This window comes from Terrapene carolina, unplaced genomic scaffold (assembly GCF_002925995.2).
Source record: "Terrapene carolina triunguis isolate 2854851 unplaced genomic scaffold, T_m_triunguis-2.0 Scaffold430, whole genome shotgun sequence".
In the NCBI taxonomy this organism is placed as follows: domain Eukaryota; kingdom Metazoa; phylum Chordata; order Testudines; family Emydidae; genus Terrapene; species Terrapene triunguis.
In genome coordinates this window covers 1,153,708-1,172,210 of record NW_020664781.1, presented here as the reverse complement: position 1 = coordinate 1,172,210, position 18,503 = coordinate 1,153,708, and the positions used below count along the sequence as shown (strand labels likewise).

Sequence of the window (18,503 nt, the reverse complement as noted above, 5' to 3'; positions counted from 1 at the left end):
ATGTATTTGCGTGTTGGGGACGGGAGCTGTCGGGGATGTATTTGCATGTCGTGTCTATCCCAAGCTGTAGGGGCTGTGTATGGGTAAAGTAAGTCATGTGTTTAATATTTAAAAAAACCCATCCACTAACCACTAGGTAACTAATAAACTTTGAGCCTGTCCTCCGCTGGGCCACGCTGCTCGTATGTAACATGCTTTCTTCCTCCCTTCATTGGGAAGCTCTCCGGGACAGGGTCTGTGTCTCCCTCAGGGACATGCCTAGGACACGTTGGGTGCTAATTCAATCTGAAAATGATAGTAACAGTGACTGCAGGTGGACGTGGCTTTGTCACAGATCCTAGCAAGTCCCCCTTGCGGCTATTCACTAGGCCTGCTGTCAGGGGCATCCAAGCCTGTTTCACTGGATCCCCCAGATATTGTAAGTCCCTGGCCTGAACAGAGTCCAGCCACTGCCCCAGCACTCATGTGGTGCAGAACTTCAATCTGCCATCCTCTTTTCAGAGCAAGAGTCCCCTGTCTAGCTGCCCAGGCCCAGTGGTGAACACAACCCTCTCCCAGAACTCCACTCCAAGGTGTGAAGCTTCTGGTTGCAGCTTAACTCTCGCTGTTATGTGGTGGAGGGTCTCGAGAAAAATGACCCTGCCCCAAGCAAACAGCTTCTTCCCTTTTAAAAACCTTTCAGCCCCGTGTCAGCTGACACCCTTGCCATCTTCCCCACATGCGCACAAACTCCTGCCAGGTGACTTTGTTGCCGGGTGACCTCTCCCCTGAGCAACCAGTTCCCCTGGGTAGAAACTGGTCTATTGGCCAGAGCAGTGGTTCCCAAACTTTAACAACCCGCGAACCCCTTTCACGAAAATATCAAATCTCGCGAAGCCCCTCCTAAAAATGAATATTTCCAGGGATTTTCTCCTTTACCTGAGCGTAAATTATAGAAGCAGTGATCTTGGAAATAATTTGGTTTTTTTATGACACGTTTATTACACACTATTTATTATTACATTATTATTTATCATTACATTATTAATTTTATTACATTATGAAAACGGCAACACTCTTCCAAGATTTCACTTTTGTAGCTCATATCACTTCGATTAAGCCTTCTACATGTTTCATCAAGGAGTACCAGACGTGAAACAGCACGAAGGTATTTAAGAAGCCAACTCAAATAGAGAGTTCCTCCCACAAGCATTCGGGTCTTGAGCAGTCCAGGCAAACAACGCATGACTACAACAAAGCTTAAACTTGTTCTGCCAGGAAGTCATAGTCACCGTGCTCGGGCTGCCGGACCCCGGCGCCTGGGGTCCCTAGGAACGGCTCTGTCCACCATTACAGAATTTTATTCTAAGAACCCCCTGATATATTTTGCGAACCATCAAGGGTTCACGAACCCCAGTTTGGGAACCACTGGGCTAGAGCGATTCCACTTCAATGGAAGAACATGTAACTTCAACGGCCAGTCTCTGGAATCTCAATCCAGCGTGGAGGCAAACAGGCCACAGAGAACAAGAGCGAATGGCTGCGCATTCAGAATGGGGCTTGCAGCCTGGCCTGTATGCACAGAGTTTATGAATTCTGTGTGAGATTATGAATTGTACAGACACATTCCCAAATCGCTGCAGGTTGGCAGGAGGATTTTGCCTCTGTGAATCAGGACACTGACTGCATAGCGTCGAACCATGTAATGGCTTTGCTCTCTGGAATTTGCTTCCCCACCTGCCCCTGAGGCAGTAGGTGGCGATTTTAACGTATTTTGCTTGTCAGACATTGGACAAAGTGGTGCTGTCCGTGGACCCTGGCTGTGGGGATGGGTTCATTGGCTGTAACAGATCCAGGTAAGGGAAATAAGGACCCACTTGCTTAGCTGATGGCTAGTGCGTGAAATTGTGATGTCTCAGCCTTGCTATTTGCTCTTTTATCCTGAGGGCCAGAATGTCCCAACCCTGGAATTATCCTCTAAGGCAGGTTTCAGAGTGGGAGCCGTGCTAGTCTGTATCAGCAAAAACAACGAGGAGTCCTTGTGGCACCTTAGAGACTAACACTTTTATTTGGGCATTAGCTTTTGTACGTTTTAGCGCACAAAAGCTTATGCCCAAATAAATGTGTTATTCTCTAAAACGCACAAAAGCTTTTGCCCAAATAAATGTGTTATTCTCTAAGGTGCCACAAGTACTCCTCCCTCTAGGGCAGTGGTTCTCAACCAGGGGCATGGGTACCGCTGGGGGTATGCAGGGGTTTTCCAGGGGTACATCAACTCATCTAGATATTTGCCTAGTTTTACAACAGGCTACATAAAAAGCACTAGCGAAGTCAGTACAAACTCGAATTTCCTACAGACAATGACTTGTTTCTGCTGCTCTGTAGACTGTACACGGAAATGGAAGTACAATATTTACATTCCAATTGATTTATTTTATAATTATATGGTAAAAACGAGAACGTCCACAATTGTTCAGGAATAGTGGGATGTGACACTTTTGTATCTTGAGGTCTGATTTTGTAAGCAAGTAGATTTTAAGTGAGGTGAAACCTGAGGGGTACGCAAGACATATCAGACTCCTGAAAGGGGTACGGTTGTCTGGCAAGGTTGAGAGCCGCTGCTATAAGGGACTGGAAACTGTGAGGCTCCCCCAGGCATTGTTCCACCCAGGGTTCACAGGATCAGAGATTCTGCCTCCAAAATCAGTGGATCACCTTTGACCCATAGAGGCAGGGGTCTGGTGGTGCCTCCCCCTCCCCTGCCCTGTGTGCTGGGGCTCTGTGGGTGGGTATCTGCAAATTCCAGCCTCTGCAGAGGAGCGACAGATGCATGCCCACACCGATGCAGAGCCTCTGAGAACTTTCACTTCACTGTGAACCGCAGCGGGGATCTGAGCCAAGCTTCAGTGTCGGTAGGGGAGAGGAACAGGGCAGGAAACTCGCAGAGGAGTGTGGGAGGGGGGTTGCCCTCTCCTGGGTAGAGAGCTCAGCCGCTGCCCAGGTTGGCGGAGGAACACACTTGCACAGGAGAGGGGACACGGGGTCTGAACTCGGCTGCGGCAGACGGAGGTGAACGCCGGCGCTGGGAGGTTTGTAGTCCCCCGTACTCGGCACTGCCCCTGGTGGAAGCTCCTAGCTGCTGTTTGTTCCTTAGCTTTGCACTCTCAGAAACGCGGCCCTTCCCCCAGAAAACTACCTGCCTTTGAGCTCTGGCAAGTGGGTCCCCCGGGAGAGGTACTAGGTGAGGCCATCAGGGTGGTGCTCCCAGCATGCACCTCCAGTGCCAGCTGCCTCCTGGGATCTGTTGGCGAAAGGAGCCAGGAAAAGCTGTCCTCAGCTTGCAGCAATCCTCCTGGTTGCAGAGCAGCTGGCCTGCAAAGGTGTTCTCCCAACTCAAGAGGCTTCTGCTTTGCATAGGGAGGCTAAAGCACGAAAAGGGGATAAGAGAAACATTTCCCCCCCTGAGATCACAGCTGGCTTTGTCACTCCACCCTGACCGCCGCCAAGATCTGATGTCAATGCATATTGTCGCTGTGGTGCAACATGCTACCACTGTCCGATTGAGGAAGTCTGACGCCATCCAGAGACCCTGTGGGGAAAACAGCCTGCGGTGGGCGCCGTGGCTGCAGGAGGGGCAGGGCCGTCTGTGACTCACTGCAGAGAAAAGTACACAAGACGTGACAGTGGAGCTAGGATGAGCCCTTTGGTCTGGTGATGGGTGTGTCTGATGTCTCAAGGGCAGGGGAAACAGCAGTACCTAGTGAGAAAGTGTATCATGGCTTGAATGACTAGGAGGGAATTTTTAAACATGATTCAGATCTGTGTGTTTGTCTCAAAAGCCTGTTCTTATAAGCAAAACCAAGAGTTAAAAACTGCCATTGACAGTAAAGATTTATCAACAGGGTAAATCTTTGGTGTCCAAGAGAAAAAAAGTAATTCCTCAGAGCCTTGGCATTGTTACACCGGATTACACTAATGACCCGCTTGGTCCGGTATGGTGGCCAGTTCCCTCCCAACACTTGTCAGTGAGCGGTTGCCTTACACCTCAGAGCATGAGGTTTTATAACCCTTATAAAATGTTATCCAAGCAGGCAAAACTGTGGTGGTTGTTCATGTAAATGTTTAATCCTTGTTTTGAATCCTGCTAACTTCTTGGCCTCAGAATATCTTGTTGCAATGAGTTCCACAGGCTAATTATACATTGTGTTTGAAAGAGTATTTCCTTTGATCAGTTTTAGCTTTACCTTTTAATTTCACTGGATGTAGCTCTGCTCTTGTGTTGTGAAGAAAGGTGAGCAGGAGCATTTAACTGGCAGTCTGCAGCAGTTCTCATTTCTGTGTATATCTTTCATGTCCCCTTTTATCCATCTCCTCTCTAAACACGTACTCGAAACAGGGGAGGAATAACTGTAGTTATCTCAGACACCACCATATGGTAACAGTTGGCATACGCTAAGTCACTGTATACATGTCGCCATCCAAACATGGGCTCATGCTGGACTGGAAGCCTCTGGACTATCAGTGTGTGGAAACTTTGACTTGTCTCTTCTTGTGGAGCTGGTATATTGCCATACTATCCTATCTGGCTACAGGGACACGTGGGCTGTTTTCCCTAGAGGAGGCACTACCTAAACACTACCCCTGTCCACTCTGATTGTCCTGGGGCTGGAATATTGTATTGGAGCTGTCTGGTACTCTGTTATTGGTGTAGTTAGTTATTTTGGTCAGTAATACAGCTGTACATTCATACAGACCCTGTAGTTGGAGGATCTCAGAGCATTTTATAAACACTGATCTTCACAACACTCCTGTGAGGCAGGTCTGTTGGACTATCCCTGCTTTACAGATGAGGAAACTGAGGCACAGAGTGGCCTGTTCACCGTCAGAGCCAGGAATAGAACTCAGGAGTCCTGACTCCCAGTTCTGCAGGCTGAGCACTAGATCACTCTCCCTTTATCTTTGAAATACCATATCCCCTTTTCCTTGGTACATTTGCCTGCTTGACACCTGCTGTCGTTTCCAGACGAAGGAGAGCATGTCAGCCATAGGGAGAGACAAAACGACCGATAACTGAGACCAGAGGCTTGAAGCCAGAGAAGGAATGGCCTAATTGGAATGAGAGACCCTTAAAAAGACACAGCAGAGCTGTCTGAGACAGCCTCCTGAGGAAGATTTGGTGCAGTGGTCAACTCAGAGGAAGGTTCTGGAAGGAGCCAAGGAGGAGGCAGGTGGAGTGAGACATGAGGGGGGCTGCTATCCCACGGCCCATGGCCTCTGCGGGGTTCTGAGCAGCACCCCCAGAGATTGGGCATGGTCAGTTATTACTGTTCAGGGTATTGCTGGTGCTAAAATTAAATTTTATATTGAAAAAAATCAGGAGTCAGGCCCTGAAAATCATGACATTTGACTTAAAAATCCTGGGATTTTTACCAAAGAATGAAATGTGGGTTCTTTTCAGAGCCTTCAGGCTTTACTCTACCGACCATGAGGACTGGAAAAGAAGCAATCTGAGCTTTTCCTGGAATTATGACACTCCTGGAGCTGCGGCTATCGGAAAAACACTCGACTTCGTGAGCCTTGAGACAGAACTGTGCAAATGCAGGGAGAAAGGCTCACAGCCACCGTTTACCCAGTGCCCCACTACCTGCATTAACAGACACACACCCATGGACACCGAAAATCAGCTACGGAATACGTCAGGGCCTTGGGCCAGATTCTTAGCTGGTGTAAATTGGCATAGCCAAGATAATGATAACGAGGGGAGTGTATCAGTGGTATGTCCCCTACACTGGTGTGTTGGTGTAAAAACTGAACGATGCCAGGCAGGGCAAGATACTCCCTCCCGTATCGCCTCCGTTCTCACCTGGAGCCCCTCAGGCGTAGGTGTGAAAGGTGTGCGCGCTCTCCAGGCCATATGTACTTTTTAGCCATCAAGTGAGTCTGTTAGCGATGATGATTTCTATTGTGCCGTGAGGACTGAGGTCGCCAAACGCAACTCCCACCTCTATGGGAGGATAACAACTTTCCATTGCTGCCGGTGACCTAGATGCATAGGCTCTGTAGCTCATTCCCAACAGCCAATGTGCCACCAATGGCACAGATCTTTTACAGTGAGGGTGACTAACTATTGGAACACAATGCCAAGGGGCAGGGTGGATTCTCCATCGCTGGAGATCTTCTGATTAAAGCTGGTTGCTGTGACAGCGTACCCCATAAGGCTTGATGAGGGGGTGTTTATAAATGTATGTATGATATAACTGAAATATGTTTTGTGCTGCCTGTGCCATGTAACATATCTCCGTAAAGGTTATGGTCTACTATATCTATTCATCCTATTTGTACATATATATCATTTTCTACTTGAGGTTAAGAATATGGGCTGTATGCTTGCTTGGTTTCTAAGTAAGCTTTGTGAGGCATTTGGTCAGCTTCTTTAGGAAGGAATTCGCCAGGTTAAGTACCTGATCAGGAAACACTTGGGGAACAATGCATCTTGGAATGCTCCAATCCACATGAGAAGTCTTCCTGGAGACATGCAAGATACCATGTGGACAATGGTGTCGGCCTGTAAAGACTGAGTCATGCAGGGGCATGTGACTTGCCCAGGTGACTCCAGAACTCCATCTTGGAGCTGGACTTTGCATAGGAGGGAGGAGGAGGGTCTCCACTCACAAGAGTCTATTTAAACCCGTGGGAGACCCCTCCATTTTGTCTTCAGCTGGCTAAAGAAGGAGCCTCTCCACCTCCCCACCCCCCGCCCCAGGATACTTGAAGGAGACTGAAACAAAGGACAGTAACTACAGGGGGTGTGAATGATTGCTGGACCCAGGCTAAAAGGTGATTAGCCTGTAAAAGGGAGTGCTCTGGAACTGGTGAGGAAATTATCTGTATTTAGTTTGATTAGACATAGATTTGCACATTTTATTTTATTTCGCTTGGTGACTGACTTTGTTCTGTCTGTTACTACTTTGAACCACTTAAATCCTACTGTCTGTATTTAATAAAATCACTTTTTATTTAGTAATTTACTCAGAGTATGTATTAATACCTGGGGGCGCAAACAACTGTGCATATCTCTCTATCAGTGTTATAGAGGGCGAACAATTTATGAGTTTGCCCTGCATAAGCTTTATGCAGGGTAAAACGGATTTATCTGGGTTTAGACCCCATTGGAAGTTGGGCATCTGAGTGCTAAAGACAAGCACACTACTGTGAGCTGTTTTCAGGTAAACTTGCAGCTTTGGGACAAGTGATTCAGACCCTGGGTCTGTGTTGGAGCCAGACAGGAGTGTCTGGCTCAGCAAGACAGGGTGCTGGAGTCCTGAGCTGGCAGGGAAAACAGGGGCAGAGGTAGTCTTTGCACATTGGGTGGCAGCTCCCAAGGGGGTTTCTGTGATCCAGCCCGTCACAGTTGCCTTTGTGGAAGATAGGCTTTAACCAAACACAGGTTTGCTTTAGTCAAACACAAATTACTGGACTCAATGCAGAGGTAACAAGGTGAAATTCTCCAGCCTGTGTCAGACTAGATTAGGTTTCTCAACCTATGAGTCGGGACCCAAAACTGGGTCACCAAAATGTTTTAAAGGGTCAAGTGGCAGCTCCTGCGGCTCCTGTCCCACAGGACTGGCTGGGCTCGCCTCCCTGCTCCAGGTACTGTGACCTCTGGGGTCCCAGCACCACTCAGGTTTGGCCCTGCCGACATGATGACAGGAGTCTGGGTAGGCCGTATTTGAGTGAGTGGCTCTGCAACCCCAGGAGCCAGGTCACAACTCCACTCACACAGGTTTGGTCCAGTCAGGGGAGTGGGGCCAAACCTGAGCCGCGCTGCAACCCCAGAAGTTGTAACACTTGGAGCGGAGAGCCAAGCCCAGCCAGCCCCTCAGCACAGGAGCTGCAGGAGCTGCCACTGTGGGGTGAGTGCTGGGCAGGACCCAACTGCAAGGCGCAGGATCCGACTGAAACTGCCCCAGGGCAGCGCCATTTCCAGGACTGGTAAATCTGCTTGGCGCCCTAGGCGCTACAGTGCCTAGTTCCAGCTCTGCCCCAGAGCCTCCACCCCCAGACTGTTTACTGGGTCACGACAGGCCGTAAACGTTTACAAAGGGGTCCTGAGCCCACAAAGGCTGAGAACCGCTGGTCTAGATGATCTAATGGCCCTTTCGGGCCTGAAACACTCTGAATCTGTCAATCTCCCTGGTAATCTTTAGCTGATAGTCAAGCTCTGAGGGTATAAGGGGCTTGGATTGGGACTTGTAAGACTTCAATGGAGTTAAGATTTCATCTCCTCCACAAACAGCCCCTGGAGTTTATCCCTTGATAACTTGATAAGCTTGCTAAGCCAATCCCTCCTTGCTCCCTCTGGTGGTAGAACACCCTCCTGCCGCTTGCTAAGTCCGGCAGCAACCTTCGGGGCAAAATAGGTGCAAGATCCCGGCGTCTCACTTTGGGCTGCAAGATTGTGAAAGCACCAGCCATTGGGTAACTTCATTGTCTCCTTTTTCTGGACTGCAGAAATCTCTGTGACTCTTGAATGGGTTGTTTGCTGGCCTCTCTAGAAGCTGGATAGTGATCTACATAGATCTGGGGCACGGCAGGAGAATAATCCATCAATTGCTAATCAGTATAAATAATATCACAGCAGTCAATGGATCTTTTTCTCACTGATTGAGGCCTCTTCCTCTTTTAAAAGTTGCACACAGGAGTAGCTTTGAGCCCTCATTGGGATTAAACTGGATCCTTGGCTGACTGACTTCAGCCAAATCCAACAGCAGATTCATCTTGCTTCCTCCTTTGGCTTGTCAAGTTGGGAAAAAAAAATGGTGTATTTATTTGAAAAGCCTTTTGTCTGCAAATCAAAATCTGTTGGCTGGTTTAGTGCATATGTTCACATATATCTCTAATAGTTGGCCACATGGAGGATAAGAACCTGCTACTTCTCACAGCTGATGGAGTCACGCTGTTAGCTCGATTATTAGGGGCTTTGGTATCCAAACTCCTAGGTTCAAACCCCGCTGATGGGTATATTTGTCTGTTTACATGTGATTTGTTGCACAAGCAGACAATTGCCTTAGGACAGGGGGTCTGAGTTTGAGATGCAAATGGAGCCAGTGGAGTTGTCCCTCGGTGCTGTGTTTATACGCTTGCCTTGCAAGTTGGTTATTGAGCTTGGCATGGGACTTAATTTTTCCACCAGAAAAGTAATCCACACCCTGCATTCACTGTGCTTGGTCTTCTCACGGCAATGCTCACCCCTGCATGGCCATCCATTCCTTTCCCACAAGCAGATGGAGATGATTCCCTTTCCCTGACCCTGCTGCTGTGATCTCCAGATGGCCTAATGGAGAAACATGTGCCGGTGGGTCAAATCTGCTCCATACCTCCCCTTCCATTAGAGGCCGCTAGATGTATATGGTGTGTGACGATTGTCCATCGTGAACTGCACTGATTTCCCACTTCCGTCTTCCAGACTTTTCTAGTCTAGCTGCATTAATTACAAGGCGAAATGGTTCCTGGTTGTTTTGTGCCATTGTGTGACAAAGGATCGAGTCCCCTTAGGCCAGCAGTTGTGGCAAAGCTTTCCTGGCCTAATAGGAAAGCCTGATGTACCCATAAAAGTTTGGTCGACATAGTTACGGTACACCTCAGTGACGTAGCTATGGTGACCTAACACCCGGTGAAGACATGGGTAGCTCAACAAAAGAGTTCTTCCATCGACCTCGCTACCGCCGCTTGGAGAGCTGGAGTACTGGTGGTGATGGAAAACCCCTTCCATAGCTGGAGGACGCCGCACATCTCCACTGGGTGCGACCAGTGCCGTAACTGTGCCGCCGTAGTGTAGACATGACCCACCAACAGTTGAGAGTCAATGGTTTAAGAGAGTTGAGCTCCTTGAATAAACAGGGAGTGGGGATGTGCCCCCCATCAGCTTCTGTATTGCATCCCGCACGCAAATGGCATTAAGTTAGAATCCAAGTTGTTCAGCTGCATTTCCTAACAAGGGAACTGCCAGGAGTCCCATGGACTGTCCAGCTAGACCACGCCCACGCAGCTCTGCAGTAACACTTCAAAATCAAAGTCTCTCTGGTTTTGGCCAAAATAGTTTGGTTTTAGGAATTCTATTTTTTTTTTTTTTTGGATGGAAAAACTGGGCTTTTCCATGGAAAGCAGTCACTTTTCACACATACACACACAAAAAAATCATTTAGTCAAAAACACAATTTTCCATCAAAAACCGATGTTGCTGGAAAAATTTCAATCCATCCTAAATGGAATCCCTCGGGGGAAATCCAGTCCTCCTTTGGCCTTGGAAAAATAAAACTATTATGACGAACAAGCCAAACAACAACGGTTTGTATTCTGAATTCTCCACCCAGGCCTAGCAATGACTCTGCGTTGGGGCTTTTCCTTACCGTGTAGCCCGCTGTGACATTTCAAATTGGTGCCTGTTGAGACCCTGATGTTAGTAAAAAAGAATGAGGAGTACTTACTATATGGAGATATACCTATCTCCTAGAACTGGAAGGGACTCTGAAAGGTCATTGAGTCCAGCCCCCTGCCTTCACTAGCAGGACCAAGTACTGATTTTGCCCCAGATCCCTAAGTGGCCCCCTCAAGGATTGAACTCACAACCCTGGGTTTACTAGGCCAATGCTCAAAGCACTGAGCTATCTCTCCCCCCGTGGGCTTCCTCCGATGAAGTGGGTTTTAGCCCACGAAAGCTAATGCCCAAATAAATTAGTTAGTCTCTAAGGTGCCACAAGTACTCCTGTTCTTTTTGCTGATACAGACTAACACGGCTACCACTCTGAAACCTGATGTTAGTGGCACCCAAACAAAACAAGGAGAGACGTCTTGCAAATCTGTCAGAATGCTGCAACGAAGGCTCCGGGGAGAGTGGAAAGTACCTGGGGAGTCAAACACTGTCCTGCTTGAAACAGTCCCCCCTTTGAGATTGATTTCTGGGAATCATCCTATTTTATTAAGCGATTTGAACCCTGCTCCATGTAGTCTTAAGTAGCTCCACCACAGTGTTTCTCTCAGACACCCCAAAACTTCCAGATCTTACCGTTTTCCTGTGAGTGCGAAAGGACTCCTGGCTCTGCATGACTGATTAGCACCAGGCTGTGTTTTGCAGACGTCTCTGACTGTAGCCAGTGGCAACATTAGCCAGTTCATAGTGATCCTGTACCTTTGGTATAAGGACATTTCCCTTTGGTGTCTCTCCTGTTTGTCCAAGTCTTTCCCAGTTCTCAGGCTGCTCCAGGGCTGCTCCCAGACTTCTCTAACCCAGGTGAGGAGGGACTTTAGAGCCCCCCCTGCTGCAGGCTCTGTGAAGATAGAAATACAGACATGCTCAGCAGTGGCCTTGCTCTGTTCCCGCTGAAAAGCATGAATTCTGCTCTTTTGGGTTTAATTAGATGCAGCCCTGCGGTGTACTCTGCCCTCTTCCATCTCACAAGGAGTGGTAGGGTCTCCAGCTGGGAGTGTTATGCCCTTCGGGAATTCCTTTGGGAGGCTGAGTGGGGGAGTGATGTTGAAATCATCTTGTGCTTTCCTTCATTCGGCTGGTTCTTCTTTGATACAATCTGTAGTCTCCAGGGCGCTGGTCTAAACATGGAGTCACTCCGCTCCACGGTGTAACTGAGAGTGGTCTCTGGTCCTGATTGCTTGCCTTCGCTACTGGAGCTGTGCAAGCTAAGGTAGTCGGTGTGATCGACTCTCATGCTTCGGGGAGTGAGATATTGGCCTACGGGGGAGTCGGGTGAGAACGTGTCCTCTCCTGAGGCAGGAGGGTTAGGAGGTTTCCGTTTTCAGGTTTCAGCATCTGATGAAGTGGGCTGTAGCCCACGAAAGCTTATGCTCAAATAAATTTGTTAGTCTCTAAGATGCCACAAGTACTCCTGTTCTTTTTGCGGATACAGACTAATATGACTGCTACTCTGAAACCTGTCAGTTTTCTTGCCTCTCTCAGAACCCATCGCAGCAGGGTGGGTGACAGCCTTGATGGGGCAATAATCTAAGCCAGGATGGCAACTCCCATGTAACAGCTTGCTCCTGTCCTGCCAGCCGGCGCATCAGCTGAGAGAACGCGGTGGCTCGATTCTCTTCTTGATGAGTGTTACGTTGATTGACCTCCATTGATTGAGTGACACTGGTACGAGAGGAAGATCAGCCTCCACCACTCTAACCTCTTTGTCAGATTCAGGAGCGAGCTGTCTAAGGGAACTATTTCTCTCTGCGGAGATGCCGAGGGTTGGGGTGGATATTCTATTAACCATCAGCCTCAGGCAGCTCAACCTGATAGTGTCATTCCAGTCCCTGAGAAAGTCCCTTGTTAGTTCCCCTATCTCGGAGCAAAGAGAGGGATAAGAAAGTTACCTACACTTCCTTCCTTCTTCCCTTACACATGCTCTTTCTTACAGGGTGTCGGAGGTGTGGTTTGGACGCACAAGCTTTGGTTTGAAATATCTTAACTCCCTGCAACTGCAGGTTAAAATCTTAGCAGGATCAGCTCAGACCATCTTCCTTCTGAGATGGTTAATCTGTGTGTTGGAGCAGGAGGCAGCCTTAAGAACCTCACGCCTGTCTGCTACGTGGGGCCGTTAACGATGCCTTGTTACTCTTAAGAGCAGAGGTTTTGTCCTGGTGTCCTTGGCTGGAATTTTCCCCTCACTGTTTAGCAGTGTTGTGATGCACCATGTGGCAGCCACCCCAGAGGTGGCTGCATTTCAGAGGTGCCGAGAACCAGTTAGAACAGACCACCTCCCAGCGGATTAAAGAATGGAGTGTGGGTTAACTGGTTCAGTTTAAACCCTTCCAACATGGATTGTTTTTCATGAGGCATCAGCAGTGGCTAAAATACAAAGCAGGATTCTTCTCGCCTTGTAGGGCAGCAACATGCAGGGTTGGCTAATGAATCCCATTCATCCTCAGTCACCTTGTTAGCTAGCTGCTGTGCTCCAGACACTAATGAGTCTCCCACCACTCTGACATCGTTAGCTGATGGCACCTCTTCTCTGTATATGACCAGAAAACATAACTTCTCTTCTCCCTCTACACCTTATTTCTGGGCAATCTCATCCACAAACACAAATTCAAAACCCGATTCTCTGCTGTCAGCTCACAGATCCACCTCTCTGCTCCATGCCTGCCTCCTTCTGTCCAAACTAAAATCCCAGCCTGTCTCTCTGATGTCTCCTCGCTGTGTAGCCATCAGCTCAAGCTAAACATGGCTCAGGCAGAGCTCTGAATCTCCCCTCCACCACCCCCCTTAACCTCCACAAAAAAACCTTCTGGCTACCTCCTTTCTCGAGTGCTATGGACACCACCACCTGGGCCTTGCACCTTTCTCTAGGTCCTCACCTCCTGGCGATGTCTAAATCTTGCAGCTTCTTTCTGCAGACATTTCTAAGATATGGCCTTTCCCAGCTAGAGCGCTTATCTCTCATTACTGCCACTTCCTTCTCTCCCGCCTTGACAAATACAACCATGCTCTGCTCGGATCTATTCCGAATGCTGCTGCACGGGTCGTCTTCCTAGCCTGCCGCTTTGACCGTATCACCCCTCTCTTTGCACCCCTTCCCCTGGCTCCCCCCGTCTCTATCGGAGCAAGGCCCACCCTACCTATCACGTCCCCTACGCTATCGAGCTGTTGGGCAGTGCTTCCCCTCAGCCCATGAGGCAGCCTCCTCTGCCCATTGTTAACATTTCAAATAAGCCCCTTTCTGCCTTCTCCCCTGCTGCCCCTCACACAGAGACAACCCGTAACTCTGGGTGGTGGGGAGCACAATTTAAAGGTTTGGGAGGGGGATGTGACCGCCTGACGCATTGCCTATGGCCCCTTTTCTACTACCCCGGTGCCTTCCACACCTGCTGGAAGCCGGTTCCACCTTCCCTGCATACCCCTCACAGCTCCTTCCCCACTTACTTCTCCCACCACCTCCCCACTGCGGGCACGGGCCAGAGCGGGCTCCAGACACCTACTGCCAAGTGGGTAACTGCGGCTGCGGGCGAGGAAGAGATGGGACTCAGAGGGCTTCCCTGCGCCCCCTCTGGCGGAGCTGTGCTGCCGGCCCCGTCTCTCTTCTCTGCTCTGGGCACCCCCTAGCGGGGCTCAGCGAGAGCGGTAGCTGCTGGTGCCTTTCCCAGGTACATCCCCCTTAACCGCGCTCAGCTCGACTCCCACCCTGGCAGAGATCTGGAGAGGCATGTCATGTGACTCCTCTCCCCCCAACGTGTCACCTCTGCCCTCACGCTTGGGAGGAGCGCCCTGTCTCCGTTAGCAGAGCTACCTCTTCGTCCTTCTTCAAATCCCTCCACAAAATTCTCCTGTGCTGTGATGCCTACAGAAAACGGGACAGTGGGCCACAGGGATCCTAGAAATCCGTTTGCCGCGGAAAAACCCGGAATTTGCGTTTTTACAAAGAGTCTTTAGTTTTTACAGTTTGTGAAAAAATAAAAAACACAGATTCACCATTCACTATGTTTTACTGAAAGTACCAGTGCCACTTATTCAATGTGTGCAACCTCCGCCTCGCGTGGTTGATTTTTGAACACGCTTTAAGTTGACATCACTAAACATACTCCAACAAACTGCTTCCGGCGTCGAGCAGTTACTCAGCGGCGTAGAGGGGTTCGTGTTTTAATGCGTCTCAAATTTCACGTCAGCCTCCAGACCGGAGTAAGCAAAGTTATGAAAAGGTGGTGGAAACTTTAAAAACTCCCCCTAAAGACTGTGTGTCTGAGTTTTGCAAGGACAAATTTCACGTTGATGGTAATGGGTTGGTCCATACTGTATGCAGCAAGGCAGCAGATTATGTTCAAAGGCAGGCAATTGTAGAACACATGGAAAGCGCTAAACATAAACTGAATGAAGGGAAACGAAGATGAGGCTGAAACAGCAGGACCATTGACAACAGTAGAGAAACAATACACTGTGACAGGGTCGTTCTATTCATTTTATTTTATTCTAATAATGATTGATGGCAGTGGCAGGCTTCAAACTTGCCTAAACGTTGTAAATATATCCACGAAAGATTGTGTTCAACTGATACCTGTATAGATTGTGGTTAGGGGAACTAAGGTTCAGCGTTTCATTTTAATGGTGGAAAAACACTGAATTTTATGGGTTTTTTTTATTGGAGAATTTGTTTTTATTAATCATGGAAAACAAGGAGATCTCTAGTGGTCAGGCATCCGGTGTGCTGAGACCCCCTGCCTATCCTGCAGACTAATAGTGTCTCATTGTTTCCCGGTACTCGCTGCTCTGTCTGGCTATATCCATCTGTTGTTTCTTAGTTTATAAGCTCTTGTGGGCAGGGACCATCTCTTAGTTCTTGTACAGCCCCTAGCACCATGGTCCGTGACTGGGGCTCCAAGGTGCTACGAGAATACAAATAAAAAATAATAATACCAATAATTATTAAGAGATTTGGGGAGATTTCTCCAAACTGTGTGTGTGTGTCCAGGAACCATCCTAGCAGGGTAGCACCTTGAAGGATGGAAGATCTTTCTCTGGACGGGCTATCCCTCAGCAGACAGCATGATGAGGGTGTAGCACTCTGTACCTCAGGGGAACACCCTGCACCCCCATGTTCATCTTTATAATATGATTGTGTGGTATCCAATGCAAAGTTTGTCATGTTGGGTGTCTTCGGAAGGCTCATGCTGCACTGAGCATTGTTGTTATTCTAATGTTATAGGTTGTAATTTCACATAAACTGTATAGTTATGAGGCTGAAAATGTGTCTTCATAGCTTATAACAAGCCCAGGCAAAACTCTCCAGGAGCAGAGGGGCAATTCACACCTCCTCAGGGCCCCCTCTGGCGGAGCTGTGCTGCCAGCCCCGTCTCTCTGTTTGTTTGTTCTACCTGAAGCAGTGTGTTTGGTTTGAAGTGTGTCAGGGACTCCCCTTGGGATAACAAGCCTGGTACATATCAATTTCTTTGTTAAATTGATGAACTCATATAAGCTTGCAGCGTCCAGCGGGCATAACTGGACACTGCAAGACGGAGACTCCTAGGGTTGCGTCTGGGACCGGAGATATTGGCTAGTGTCATTCAGTTGCACAATCCAAGCAGCGTCTGGCCAAGAGTGCTCACTTGTGTGCTGGGAGCAGCTTACATGCTAGAGCCTGTGCGTGAACGGCACAGGAGTGGAGGTTCTCACAGCAGAGGAGGGTACGGCTGGCTCCCAGAGTCGAGGATTGGAGTGACCTAGCAGATCACAGGTCCAGATAACACCAGGGGAACGTCACAGAGGGTTTTCACCACAGTATTGCTTCTGACCCTGTAACAGCTCTGTGGTCAGCCGAGGCTTTGGCATCGCGAGCAAGGAGCCAGAGTTAAAGGAGTGTCTCTCAGTCAGAGAAGCGCTGGGCCTTGTGAGGACACTGCCGTGACTCTCTGGGCATCAGTGGCACTCGCAACATTGCAACAGTCCCTGCTCTGTTGGTTTCCATCCAGCCCCCACTCTGCCGCTGCTGAATGGGATGTCCCCTTGTCCCTATGTACGCAGGGCGGTTGATGTCTGTTGTGTTTGTGCCGGTCCCCAATGTGCCATATTCACCCTCTCCTGCCTCTTTCGTGTGTGCTCCTGATAGGAATATTAGGAGTTAGAGATGGAAGAGCCAGACTGGGGCACGTGGCCCAGCCAGCGTAGGAGTGTTCCTTCCAGTCTGTCCCCCGCTGTGTCAGCAGCCCAGCTTTTAATATCCTTATATCTCCACCACTTCCCTTTGGGGAGACTATTACAGTCGAACACACTTGGCTCTCAGGGTTTTTTTGCTGATACTTAGTCTAAGGTGGGAGCTTCCTCATTTTCCAATCTGCTCTGTGGGTTCGTAGGCGACGTTCATGTTGGCTTGGGTCTTCTGGGTAAATTAATCAGCGTTATGTGGCTGACTTTGGGGCAAGCCGCTAGATTTGTTTGGCTGTCTGAAGCGAGGCTTCTAAAGCTGCACGCAGGGACCTGAACAAAGTGGCTTGATTTTCTCAGAGGTACTGACAGTCCACTGCTCCTGTTGACTTCTGTGGCATTCACGGGGGCTAAGGCGCTTGGGTGCTGTGCTGATGAGGGCGGTATAAGACCCTGGATAGAATAGAACGGCCTGGTCTGAAAATCAGCCCACTTTGATCTAGACGGTATCATGAAAATATTGGTCTTAGCGTCTCCGGGGCTCAGTTTTCCCCTCTGTAAAATGGGGTAAGAATCTCATGGGATTTAGTGGGAAGCTTTGTGGAACAGCCCAAGGAAGAGTGGCAGGACCGGGCCTCTGTCCCCTCCCTGTTTGATGCGCTGATGCCTGTTCACCTGCAGTGTGACGTTGCATTGGTACACGGGAGGTGGGTTGGAGGCTTGGTTCCCCTTCTGCAGGGGCTATGATCAGCTAACACTTTGCCCAGTACGTTCTTAAGAGCTCTTTGATTGTTTCCCTCTAGGCGTGGATGCCATTTTGAAGCTCACCACGCGTTGGAGAAATGAACTGAGGTGGAGCTCCCCCGTCCCACGATGGAGGAAGGGGCGTCCCTGCCTGTGGCTGAATGGCTCAGAGCCCTTCACCTGGACCAGTACCTGGAGAGCTTTGAGAAGAATGACCTCTGGAAGGTGTCGGACTGCAGGAACCTGACGGATGAGGCGCTGACCCGGATCGGGATCTTGCTGCCGGGCCATCGCAAGCGCATCCTCTTTGGGCTCCAGAAGGCCTTCATGGAGACTCCGTCAGCCACGGAGGGGCCTGTGGTAGCAGCGAGGAGGCCGGTCCCCATGAAACGCAACATTTTCCGGGTCAGCGCGGATGCCGTGACCACCCAGGCAGAGCCGGAGCTCAAAGGTGACTCGGTCACGCCAGCCAGCAGGAAGTCTCCTCTTCTCACGGAGCTGGAGAACCCTGCCGGCCTCTGCCAGGTGCCCCCACCCATCCCCCCCAGACTGGGGTGTCGCCCTCCCGTCAAGTTCTCCTCAGCGTCGCCTCCTGTCTCTGCCGAACTGTCCCCCACTGTCCCCTGTCGCACCGAACCGCCCCCCTTCACTGACTTTGCCCCTCCGCTGCCCGCTCCTCTGCTAGCTAGAGACAAGCTCTCTCTGGGGCCAGTGGTCCCTGAAGGGAAGGGGAAACCACCGCTGCCCCCTTTGCCCGTGAAACGCCATCAGCTGGAGACCAAGCCCCTCTCCCTCAAGGTGCCCCCCCTGCCAAGCCGACCGCCCTTGCTGCCACCAAGGGCTTTGTCCCAGAGGACGGCCACCAGGTAAGGCGAATAGGAGAATCGGAAGGCTGATGACTGTGGAATCGGATGCAGGCCGGGGGGGTCGGGATAGGTGCCTTCACTGAGGGCCACGTCACCTGGCTCTTCTCAGGTCTCCCGAGCTAAGCCAGGTTAGGCTGGGTCCGTGCTTGGGCGAGGGACCTCTGAGGAAGGCCAGGGGCTGCTGGAACCATTGCTGGCCCCGTGCAGAGCTCAGTGCGCTTCTCGCCAGTCTGTGAATCCCGGCTCTGGGTCACCCGGTGCAGCCGTGGGTGTGAAGT

The 18,503-nt window shown here is 49.9% G+C and overlaps 1 protein-coding gene across 1 annotated transcript in view; it reads left to right on the top strand.

The window, feature by feature from the left end:
* The window catches only part of LOC113407840 (arf-GAP with Rho-GAP domain, ANK repeat and PH domain-containing protein 1-like), a 56,296-nt gene extending 38,067 nt beyond the window's left edge, over nucleotides 1-18,229 (top strand). The window contains exon 2 of the mRNA XM_026658359.1: nucleotides 17,419-18,229. Within this exon, the coding sequence (XP_026514144.1) occupies nucleotides 17,489-18,229 (741 nt within the window). The 5' untranslated portion in view covers nucleotides 17,419-17,488. The remainder of the gene's footprint in view (nucleotides 1-17,418) is intronic.
* The last annotated feature ends 274 nt before the right edge of the window (nucleotides 18,230-18,503 follow it).